The sequence below is a fragment of the Lates calcarifer genome, linkage group LG2 (assembly GCF_001640805.2).
Source record: "Lates calcarifer isolate ASB-BC8 linkage group LG2, TLL_Latcal_v3, whole genome shotgun sequence".
Classification (NCBI taxonomy): Eukaryota; Metazoa; Chordata; class Actinopteri; family Centropomidae; genus Lates; species Lates calcarifer.
Window position 1 is genome coordinate 2,475,683 of NC_066834.1, and position 12,514 is coordinate 2,488,196.

Here is a 12,514-nt window from a genome sequence, read left to right on the forward strand (position 1 = left end):
CAGGGAAACACTGTCCTGCTTCTGCAGTGGAAATCAACAAAGACAAGTGAATTGATGACTCTCTGGCTCCAACCATTTAGACCACGTGAGATTATTTTGTCAACTACTGTTTCCAGGGTTGATAATAAACCTTTAATGTCATATAGAACTGTTATTAAGACAGCTCAGTTGCATGTCAGAGGCAAAATAAACATTACGCATCATTATCCAGAGTTTTATACCTTTGGCTGATAAAATATACTCATCCGACTGCGTGGTATTCAAAAATACATACATGATCAACCAGATATGGTGTTAATAATTTTTAATATTCACATTTTTATAAATTTCCATTGTGCAACCTTCCCTGGTCACACAGAAAATACGTTAAAGGTTATTTTCATCCTGGTGTAAGCAAAAATAAAATTCATTTTGGCAAGCTAAAAGGAGACTGGCAGTGCTACAGGTACATCCATATGATACTTCAAGTGGTTTGGTGTAAGAATATTATCTGAGTTTTGATAGAAAATACTACTGTCATGACACATTTAGTACCTCTTGTCCATAACATGTACCTGAAAAAACAAAAACAAAAACAGAAATGTTCCCAGTTGGGATCACACTGCAAGTAAAAGCAAAGTCAGTCATACCTTGAAAACATGATACAGTGTACAGTTCAAAGTGCAATACATGTAGAAAATAATTTTTATTATTATGAGATTAACATTTGTTAGATGCTCATAGTTAATCAGCTCCCACAGCAGCGTCCTCTCTTTTCCTCAGGAAAGTTGCTCTCAGTAACTAGAAACACCTCGACGAGTCGACGCTGCGTGAGCCTCACAGAGAAATGTCTTATCTTGTAAATGTTTACTACAGTTCTTCTACTGCTGTGTGGAAAGATGTAAATGTCCAAAATCAAACAAAATCCTCCTTTTTCTGCAGAGTCCCGTTGTTTGTTGTCATTGTGGAGTAGTAGCACCTCAGTGTCCAGAAATTGCTTGAGCTGCGAGGTGATAAGAGAGGGAAAGAAAATCAGAACAAGAGCAGTAAATATCAGAGTATAAGATAACAGTGACAGCAGAATTAATCACAGTGAGATAACACTGGAGTTTTTCTTTTTTTTTTTGTTTTGGAGCCTCGAGTGAATGAATCCTAAAAAAAATAAAAGTCCAGACTTGTATTGTCTTTAGATTACTTTTAGAAGTTATTTTTGCTTTTAAGCTGCAACATTAATCAAATATTTTCTCCCTAAACATGGAGGACGTATTAGTCAAATTTAGACCCCATATCAAAACTCCTAATAGCATGTACATCACTAAAAGGGAAACTGGAGGACAACCATTAAGGTTGTTATCAGCTGTGAGGCAAAAATAGCTGCGACACAGATGTGAAACCCATATAACAAATAAATATAAGAAGGAGTGAACAGTAGTTTCTCTAACACACTTCCTCAATGTGCAAATTCTCAGTTAGAACAGCTAAAGATTTTACAGTGTTAAAGCACTTTTGTGAGGGTTGCATCACTACTGACTAGTGATCAGTTTTTTAATAGTGAAACTAAATAAATTAGATCCTGAATGTCTTTCTGTTCTCAAAACCGCCGAGTGGCAGAGCAGCTTTTACAAACCAACTAACACATCACAGCCCACCTCTAACAGCAGACCTGAACATGAGGTGAGAGAGCTACAGGGAGGGAAAGAAAGTTTGGGGAAAAAATAAGTATCACACACAGAACAACAATACACAGAGAGGCATGCAGGCAAGGAATAAAGATTCCTTACACAGTAAATAAGCACCCGTCACATCATGCCAGATTAACAACCATTTCATGCTTTTACTTCATCTGACATGCATTACACTGAAAGGTCAAAGGTCAAATGCAGCTGGATGGACACTTTGTTACTGTGTGTGTGTTTATTCATCAACATCTGATTCATCTGTGTATGTGTGCCCATGCATAGCACCTTTTCTTTTTAAAAAAAAAAAATCTCCATCCAGCTATTTATTTATAGCGATTAGTTCAAGGAGGGCTGATAGCCATATAAGTGAACCACCAAAAATTCAGAAACAAAATTTAGTGAAATATCTGTCAGTTCTGGCTGATGGACAGAAGTTTTTTTAACGAGGCAGTAAAACGACACGAGCCTTCTTCCTGCGTTTACAGTAACAACAGTGATATCAACTGTTTTTTCTGGCTTATTGCTGCCAGGCTACAGATGGGGAGCTAATTGGTGCGTGGAATGCAGCTGTGCTGACTACTGAACTGTCAAGGTGCTAAATCAAAAGGTGTCTCTTTTGTTAATTACACACAATGCTACAAACAGTCATGTTCGTTTCAGCCTTTTCTTTCCTCAGCCAGCCATAAATATTTTGGCAGTGGTACAAAAAAAGGAAGAAAAAAAAAACAATTTACACACAATTATCACAGTGGGATGAGCAGGCTGCCTGCAGATGTTTGTTTTGATTATAATGGGAGCAGAGGCAGGGCTTCCCTAACCTAGACAAGATGTGTTTCCTACAATCACAACAGAGCAGTGAGTGAGGTGCAAAGCACACAGGAGCCCCTTGTTAGAAAGAATTAGCGAGGCCTTGAAAACATTAGCACCGTAAAACATGCACTTAGGCCTTACTTTATTTCTCGGATTAGACAAACGTGTAGTGAATTCCGTTGCTTAGAGGAGAGGGAGGAGCCAGAGATATGGGAGGAAGAGGAGGAGGTGGAGGAGGGGGTGGGGGAGGAGGAGCAGGGAGGTTAGCCTGTGGTGGAACTATGAGGAGACCACAGAGGGGAAGAGAGAGGGAGAAAATGACATTGGCTGTTAGTCAAGTGGTCACTTCTGGGACAGTTTTGAGGCCACACTGAAGGCTAGAACTGGTTGAGAATCACACAGTGTTTTCTGGAAGGACACACAACTACGACAGTGATTAAGCTCTGACAACTACAATTACACTTCCTGTTTTCTGCATAGTAACAACGCTGCAGGTGGGCTAAATAAAATGTTGTATCAATATATTCTGTTAAGCAGATGGGAAAATAAATACCTGACACATCAAAGTACTTAAAATGCCTGTGAATCCTGTGCTGGCATGAAGCAGTTCTGATCAATGATCTGCAGCACTGGCAACAATATATTAAGTGGCATTGTTGTCATGGATAATATAAGAAAAACTAGCACATAAACAGAAACTAAACAAATAATTGTTTAAGTAACAGAAAATTTATCAGCAGTTTTTATCTGTTGATCATTTTTAGTCAGTGATCACGTGAAAGAATATTCTCTGGTTCGAATCTCCATCTGGAGGATTTACTGCTTTTCTCTGGTTAATATATCACTGTACATTAAATATTTTTTGACTTTATTTTAATTTTTTTTTCTATATTTTCAGAGTTGCGACTAACAGTTCATCTTTATCACTGTTTAATCTGTTGACAATTTTCTAGTTTTGTCCAAAAACTGTTAGAAAATAGTGAAAATGACCAGTGACCAAAACCTGGAAATATTTACCATTTATTTAATTTAATATTTATCAGAGGAAAGCATTAAATCCTTTCATATTAAAAGCATTTATAATATAACTTGACCAAAGTAGCTGCCGATGAATTTCCTGTTGATAAAGTCGCCCCGCCCTTACTGAGGAATGTAAACAGATGAAAGTAGATTGCTTCATCAACCACAGCTTTACCTGTGTTTGCAAACTTATGATCGTTTGTTTTTACCAGGTTTCATTCAATAATTTAAAGGAGTTGGATAAGAAGAAAGGACAGTGAATATCTGTAGTTCATTTCTCCTCCACCATCAAGCCTTTGACGCTTATTGTGATCTGCACACGGTGGTGTGGTGTGTGCATTTTTTTTTTCATCATCTGAACATTTCATCAGCTGAACAGGACATTTATTTTGTAGATCATTCATATTTTGTGGATAATTTTTCCAGCACAAAATTAGAGATTCTTCTCAACATTCCCGACGACTCACTGACGACAAACCACATTATTAACTGTTCAGGACGACTAATCAACAATCCAAAACACCTTTTTAATAAGTACTGTACGTCATTGTGGTGCTGAATATTCCCTCTTTTATGCCAAATGCGTAATACTGTGAAAAAGACTCTTCTTTTAATTCAGGGATTTGAAAGAGCACCAGCATACCTTACTTTAACACCAAAGGGAGAGAAAGTCATTGATTCAGTCTCCACTGACAAGATGCCACCAGTTATATTCTCTGACATTTCTCTATGCTGGAAATAATGTTATAATTGTTGACTTTTCCTCACTGTGCATATTAAGCTTCCACACACACTGACAGCTTGAGTGTTACAGTGTGTGACAGATATATGTGTGTATATGTGTGTGTGTGCGTGCGAAGCAGACAGACTGACAATCTGCTGCAGCTCCAGTGAAAATGAACTTGCCTGCCTGCTGTAGAGTATGAAAGAGATGAAAAGTGAGAGCAGTGTCTTTTATGCAGGTTCAGAGCTACGTTCAAAGCAGCAGTGATGGTATGCAGAAGGAGAGAAGAGTTTGACTGGGTCATTGATCAGCACACAAAATGGCCTCATCAAGCGATTCCTCCCCTGTCTGAAAGATTCTACACGGATTGCAATTAGAGACTATCTGAGCTCCTAATAAGGAATAATGTTCAGTTATTAGGAAATGAACAGCCTTATTGCCTCACTCTGCACCTTACACCCTTCTCATCTCCACGCCATCTATCCAGCATTCTTGAAAGGCTGCTTCCCTCTCTTTATCCTTTCTTCAACCAAAGGATGTCAATTTGATGCCAAGAAAAATTTTACTGAAACTGTCAGTGCTGATCCGCTTTTTCTTTTTTTCTTTTTTTTTGTTTGGCAGATACAGTAATTATTTCTGTAAGCGTTCCTGTGGAATAATGATTTTACACTCCGTTATAAAGCAAAGATGTATAACCTACAACAACCTACAGGCTCAAACGAACAGAGTGTCATTTAAAATGATGTGAATGACCAACCTGCCACTAGTTTGCTCTTGAGAGAAGCCTCCGAGGCGAGAGCGTAGGACATGGTGATGATCCTCTCCTGCTCCTGCAGAGCTGAGTCCAGTGCCACCAGACCCACCTCTGGCTTGTCCACAGACACTGTTGGTGCTAGGTTTTGCACGCTGTCCCATGCACAGAGATACACAGTTGTTAATATTATGATTCTGCAGTGATTGCCATATAGCTGTTATCCTGCCACATTTTAATAAAGGCAGACTGTTGAGTTTTTTGGTCTGACTGGTTGTAACTAAGAGACTCTTGCTATGCCAGAATGGAAATTCAGTCTCATCTAATTTGACTTTACCTACCTGGACTTTGCCAGGATGCTCTTGATGCGCTCCACCTTACGGTGACGCTCCTCCACCTCCTGAGGACTGAGGGGCTCCTCAGGTTCTGAATCCACATAGCGCTCTGGAATCAACACTTTCTGAGGCTTGGACAGCTACAAAATAAGATATAGTGTGTGTTAAGACCTGAGTTCCTTTATCATCATCCTTGTTATTAAATCAAATGCAAAAGAAAAATCTATCTGCTTGCACAAACGGTGATTTCTGAGTTGAAAAACATTTTACAGGTACAGTTAATGATCAGAGCTGTAGTGCTGAAGTATAAACAGTTCACTATAAAGCAGGAATGCACGATAATTATCGGGCCCGATAATTTTTTTTTTTTTTTTTTTTGTGAAAAATACGCCATTTTCCGATAATGAAATTTAATCCGATAATGCAGTGGCATTGCAACACCAGCAGGTGGCACTATGCTGTGGCTAAATCACGGAAGACGAGTTTCAGTCGTCCCACTCATGACGTCAATTGCTGCGCCTCAGGGCTGTGCTCGTGTTTGCAGGTGAGAGCCAACGGGACTTCACCTGTGCGGACGACAACAATGTTGCAATTTGTTCCCCGAGGATTCCAAGAGGAGGAAAAAAAGACGACAAGTTTCAACACCACAAATCTTATAAGTCACCTAAAGGGTCGTCATGTATGAATATGAAACAGCCGCGGCCGCAGCGGCAGCAGCTAGCGCCGAGGCTAAAACCAAAAAACGGAGCGCGCATGTCCATTCAGCGCGGAAAGTTTCTAGAGACAGCGAAAACGCTGAGCAATAAACGACTAAATATCCAGCCTTTTTCCGTGGTGGAGGATCGAGGTTTTCGCCGGTTAATAACTCGTTTGGAACAACTTCTCAGACGTGGACACTAGAGACTCATTCACAATTTGATCGACAAGAACACAACACAAGTTTGCCCATGGACATTTGGTCATGTGATGTTAGGCCCAGTGGGCTGGAGAGGCTGGATGAAGACTTGGACATGGAAAAAGCCTTGCTAGCAGGCACAGGAGTGCTCCGGTTCGAAACCATGTTTGAACAGTGGAATATATCAAAGGACAGGGTGCACGTTGTGCTCAGGGATCATGCACGCAACATGACAAAGGCCGTGGAGGAAAGCTTGGGCGGTGCGGCGCACACCTTACAGCTGGCCGTGAACGAGGCGAAGACGCATCACCTACTGTGTCCATCGGCGGGAATGTGGTAGGCCATTTTAATCACTCACAGCTCACAAAACTGCAGATTATATGAAGATCTTTTATGAATATGAAAATGTGAACTTGTCGGTTAGTTACCGGTATCCGTATCGGGTGAAATATCGTGCATCCCTAATGTTAGATGTCTGTTTTCATCTGCCTCATTCAATAAGCACTAGTTTACATTTCTGCTGTTGGTGAGTTTGTTTTTACACCGCTTTCCAAAAGTGGGTGTTTGTGTGATGATACTGTGATCAAGGGTGGGACAAAAATCTTTATTTGATACCTTATACAGGTTATAGTCTCACAGCACTCACTGTAATGTATATCCAGCTCACCCAGGGCAATGAGTTGTTCTTGTTAACCTGTCCGTGTTCTGCCTGCTGATGTGCTGCTCATTGGCAAACAGTGTTGTAACATAAATGCCTGCTGCTGCTATTCACATACATTTTACAAACGCAGTCAGTCTGTGTCAACAATCCCGTCATTCTACTTCAGGATGATATTGTGAAGGAAATAATTAACTTTGTGCCACATTTCCGGCTGTTATTGTCGTTTATCTGCTGCTCAGCTCAGCTCTGCACATACTGTATTCATGAAAGAAGCCTTTCATGTGAGCTGACAGACTGTTTGTAGTTTAACTATTTTACAGGTCTCATTTTTCATTGAACTATACTTTCCAGCTTGGTCGGGCCATTGGTGTCAGATCAAAGTTTTAGATAAATTCAAGGTTATTTCTGGAATTTCTGCTTTTATAAAGAGTTTACACACCCAAGTAACTTTTTTAATTATCTAAGTTCAGTAAGTTGCATAAAAGAAACAATCTTCTCTCTTCTGATCTGGGGGTACGTCTTTGTGTGAGTGCAACGTTTGATTCTTCTACCTTTTATCATATTTATGTATTGACATTGAACTCATCAGCTGTATTTCTTCATGGACACAAAGAGAACTCACCTCTTTGTTAAGGTCCACGTCATAGTCTAGTGGCTCCAGGTCAGCTTCATGCGCGGGAGGAGTCATGGCCGTGGAGCGAAAGGTCAGCCATTCGTCAGAGTGCGAACGTGGTCTCTCTTTGTGCTCGGGAGGTCTTTCCTCCCCCTGGACGCTCCTAACTCCCTGCGCCTCCTCCCCCTGAACAGCCCTCTCGAGCAACTGCAGGTCAAACTCCTGCTCTCTCTTCCACTGGATAACGCAGACAGGGGGAAAAAAATTAACTGTGAAACGAATTATAGGATGCTGCCATCAAGATGTCACGATTGTCAAGTAAATGTGAAACAGACTTGTGTCACTTGCTTTCACACTTGATTTCATGAAACAAGTACTGTGCACCAGTATCATTGATATGCTTACATGATTTTATAGGCTGCAGTGAGTGTGTGTGTGTGTGTGTGTGTGTGTAGAGGTGTGAAAAAGAAAAAGAGGGAGCATGCATATGTGAGTATGCATGCTTATATGAAATTGAGGGCTCTCAAATCAGAGCATGCTGTAAATTCTCTAGGACAGAGACAAGGAAGACGGCACAGTGCCACTGAAATAAACAGGGAAGATCACTTCATTCACACCAGAGACAGCTTCACCAAACACATCCGTATTTTATATATTCACATAACAAATATGATAAATAAAAAACATGGCAATATGTCTTCATTAGAAAATGTTTATTTATTTGCAAACATTCACACAAAAAGGAAAAAGGACGGATTCTTATAACTAACAATTAATTATCAGATACACTGAGCAGTGAAACAGTGACATCATTTAACTTATATTTTGATATGAAAATGGATGTCATACACATTAGTACTGACAGTCTTTACCTTCATTTAAATTAAAGAAGTGAGTAAAATGCTATAATGAGGTTAAGTTGAGTAGGCTTAAATAGGCATTGCTCAGTGTATGTCAATGTTTTGGTCAGTAGAAAATAAGAAGGCACTTTATATCTCTTTCTCTCTCTCTCTCTCTCTCACACACATACACACACACATACACACTCTGCTTAGAGACAGCAACAGCACTTACAGACACCTGGGTGAAATGCTGAAAGCACAGCCACTGTTGAAGGGTAGAAAACAGTGTGGTGGTATGGTAAAAGTATACTATGAGAGTGAAATCAACCACAGCCAAGAAAAGGAATGATCAGCGAGGAGAGGTCAGAAGGGATGATGGGAAAAATACCCGGAAACTGATGAATGTGAGGGGTAGATGGCGTTGAAGGCCTGAGGTCATTAGTGTGTTATGTTTGATAAGTGAAATATTACTTGTAAAGATTTTGAGTTAAGCTCACATCCCTATTCCATGTAAATGTAATTATTTCCATTTCATACTACACACTTTTCAACAGTTCTATGAGTATTATACACACTTTTTGTGCCACAGTTTGTAAAGTAGAAATTGTTACCTGCCTGTTATCTGTATTGGCCAAAGATGTTTTGACATGTTACAGCAGGAAAAGCTTGTGTAAATATTAAAAACAATGTCTCAGTCTCATGGACAGCAGAACAAAATGGAGCCATTGTTATTATTAGTAACATCTATGCTTTTCCTACTTCAACAGGTCAAACTGTTGGCTGGACACAACATGCATGAAATAAGCACAGTTACAGCCACATTAATGGCATTAACAAATTACCAAACTGCACTAATGTAATTATTGCTATCGACTTTGTAATGTCAGGAACAGAGAAAAGACTGACTACTCTGAGTAAAGGCATGCGTTACTACTGCAGATCTCCACTCTCCGTTTGGCTGTCGTCATGCATGAGAGTGTGATGTGTGATACTGTTCTAGTAACATACTGATCCCAAGTCTGCCGAAAGCGGGCGCGAGGACGAGGACGAAGGGCGCGATGTTGAAGAGGCGTGTCGGTCTCCGTGACTCAGGGTGCGTTTGCGCTGGCGGACGAGGGCCTTCTGGTGCCTCTTCATCCTCTCCAGCTGCTCGTCGGCACTCATCTTCCCCCTCTGCTGCTGCTGTGCCGGCTCCCCAGAGTACAGACGCTCCAAGGCACTTTTTGGTCTCTCCTGAGAGAGAGGAGTGGGAGGAAAGAGAGTTGATAACAAGAGCAAAAGGTGCAGCAGAAGGCAAAGAAGTGGAATAAAATAAAAACAAACCAATCAGGAGGGTAAAAGTAAACAGTTCAGCTTTCACAACTTTTCCTTTAACGCCTATTGATAAGAAATGAATTATTAAATTTAGTAGATGGCTATGAAGAATAGGCAACAATTAAATATTATTGTCTAAATATTATTGTGTCTTTAAAATAGCAGCTTAACAAAGTCCTTACATTGAGATATGATAGTTCAAGATCTGGCCAGTCTCTATGTCCCTGCAGAAATGAAAACAAGGTCCTTCACTGACCTCCAGCTGAGTCTGAACGAGGACTTAGGGGACCCAGAGGTATTAATGCAAGCTCCAAATATCAAAGAACATAACTCTTGATGGATTCATTCATGAATTTCATTCATATCATCTAGAACTGGAGTTCCATGCTACTGTATCTGCGCTCTCTTTACTATTTGATTTGATTGATTGAATTGATTCAATTCTTCTCGTTTAACTCTGAGCCTTACCTTCACGCCGGCAGCTGAGGTTGCTCTTCGGAGGGTCACATATGAGGAGATGCTTGAAGACTGATTTAGTCTAAGCGAGGAGCCAGCAACTCCTGGGGGAAAGCCAGCACACATAAAAGCAATGTTCTCAACCAGGCAATGTAGCCAAAAAAATCTCTGAGTGGAGTTAATGCAATGAGCTGCTACAGCTAAAGAAAATCAGATTGTACTGGCTCTGTCATCCACATACCTCTGCTAGGTAACGTCTGGTAACCTCCATCGTGTCCAGATGCTACAACACTGATGTGACTGGAGCCGTCTCCAGCCCCCATAAGCTCTGGATCACTCAGAAAAGGCCTAAGTTCCACCTGAGTTACACAGACAAAGATTAGAAACAGACCAGAAATGAAAGTTTATTCATGTTCAAACAGCGCAAACGCGAATATACACAGGTGCTGCATGTACCTTACTGTCTCCATTGGTGTACTGGCCAATCTCTCGGTCCCTTTTGCGCTCGTCTGACTGTCGTTTGAGGCCGCGTACAGAAGTGTGTCTGATGACCGTTGTCTCCCGGGGCAACGGGGGCACAGCGGGGGGATGCTCATCGGGACTGTAGAGCTGAGGTAGAGGAGGTCTGGGAGGCACGTCTTCCTCACCCTGTACACACAACAACTGTTAAATCCTGACAGTTCTCTAAAATGACCTTTCTGAAACTCACATTAAAGGTTCCAAGATTTTCTATGACTAGTCCCCCCTTTTGTTTATCTCAAGGAAGTCACATGTGCATGCATTCGAGTAACATACAAAGTCCCACCAGTGGTGTCACACTATTCCACTGATTATTAGGTGATGGTTACAGGCCATTGGGTATGCTGCAATGCACCAGCAAAGGTCAGAGAGGAAGAAGACTGCTGGCTAGTAAACATGGATGTAAAACACTTAGAAAATCTTTGCAAGTACACAATAAGTTTGGGTATGAAACATAACTTTTGTTTTCAAGAAAACTCCACAGGGCACCTTTACGCTACAGAAGGTTTTGTTCATTTGGACCAAATGTGATAAATTTGGTCCATTTTCTTCTCTTTCTTTTTTATATATCTACTACTGTAATTTGATTTTTGGGGATTTGGGTGGTTGGATATATAAAACAAGCACTTTGAAGACATCACCCTAAAAAATGTCTTTATTTTGAAAGAACCAGTTGAAGTTACTGCAGTTGCCAGGGTCACTCACCCATTTAAATGCACTGGTGATGGTTGCGGAGTGGTGTAAGGGCTGCTGGCTGGGGCTGGAGGAAAGGGTGGGGGTGTGGCCACTAGGACTGAGGTGGGGGCTGTGCTGTTGTTGCTGCTGCTGGGACAATCTCATCTCCATAGCAGACGGGCTCCCAGACATAGTAGAAGGCACTGATGACACCGACACTGAAGGCACAAATTTCCTCTCTAGGGGAATTTGATGCATACGAACATGTAACATGAACACACAGACGCTGTAAAGACAGTGCTTTGTTTTCCCATGGGAAATGTTCAAGGCATCAGTGCAGAGTAAATGATTAAGAGCTTTAATGATAAGATACAGCAGCATGACTGCGTGGCATTGCATTGCTCAGACAGCAAATACAGTTTTCTCTGTACACATGAAGCCTCCAGGTAACTCTTGTCTCACCTGGGTTGGTAACAGAGGAGATAGTGACTTTGTAGTTGGCTTTACTGGCGCTGAGGCCTGCGATAACATCCTCAATCCTCCACAGCTCCTTTCTGATCTGGACTTTCTCTTGCTGCTCACAGACAAACACAAAAACACACACATTTTCTTTAACAATTACATTTTTCCTTGCTTTGCTTGTGCATAAGAAATCAGGAGTCTGCAACTCATTCCCACACACACCCGTCCACGAGAGTCAGTGACTGCTTGTGTTTGTTAACTGAGCTCACTGAGCCACAGACCTGAGACAGATCACTGCGGTTCATCTGTCCCTGCAGGGCCGACTTCAGCCAGTCCACGTCTCTCTCCAGCCGGCTGTATTCATTCCACGCGTTCTCCATCTCCTGCACAACAAAACAGAACACACTTCATGTTATAATGAGGCAAGAAACAGCTGTCAGAGAGTGTACTCATCTCATGAGCCAATGCTATTTTAAAGGTTTCAAGGTTCCACCTCATTATGCAGAGATTTACGGTCACTCTTTATATACACACACACACACACACACACACACACACACACACACACATAAGCCTGTGTGTGGTGAAATTCAGTTAGTAGTAGAGAGCAGGTGCTTTAAGTTACTTCAGTTTTATTGAAATAAGGTTTTGTAATCTGAATCATGTGGATTTGATCTGTTTCCACCATCGAGTGCACTGAGAGTGTCACAGATGTTTGAATACAGCCAGTGTGGTTGGTAATGCCTTTGACTGTGAGAGTCAAAAATACTCATATTTAC

At 41.2% G+C, this 12,514-nt stretch overlaps 1 protein-coding gene across 7 annotated transcripts in view; it reads right to left on the minus strand.

Moving 5' to 3' along the window:
• Positions 1-287: 287 nt before the first annotated feature.
• The window catches only part of plekha7b (pleckstrin homology domain containing, family A member 7b), a 65,110-nt gene continuing 52,883 nt past the window's right edge, over positions 288-12,514 (minus strand). For 6 of the 7 annotated variants that reach the window (XM_018684986.2, XM_018684987.2, XM_051073765.1 and 3 more), the window contains 12 exons: positions 12,017-12,118; positions 11,736-11,847; positions 11,304-11,512; positions 10,536-10,727; positions 10,321-10,438; positions 10,092-10,183; positions 9,318-9,542; positions 7,477-7,704; positions 5,305-5,438; positions 4,970-5,118; positions 2,610-2,747; positions 288-982 (listed from right to left, as the gene is read on the minus strand). In XM_018684986.2, coding sequence (XP_018540502.1) covers positions 2,623-2,747; positions 4,970-5,118; positions 5,305-5,438; positions 7,477-7,704; positions 9,318-9,542; positions 10,092-10,183; positions 10,321-10,438; positions 10,536-10,727; positions 11,304-11,512; positions 11,736-11,847; positions 12,017-12,118 — 1,686 coding nt within the window. In that variant the 3' untranslated portion in view covers positions 288-982; positions 2,610-2,622. The remainder of the gene's footprint in view (positions 983-2,609; positions 2,748-4,969; positions 5,119-5,304; positions 5,439-7,476; positions 7,705-9,317; positions 9,543-10,091; positions 10,184-10,320; positions 10,439-10,535; positions 10,728-11,303; positions 11,513-11,735; positions 11,848-12,016; positions 12,119-12,514) is intronic. The other variant, XM_018684981.2, reaches the window with a different exon arrangement.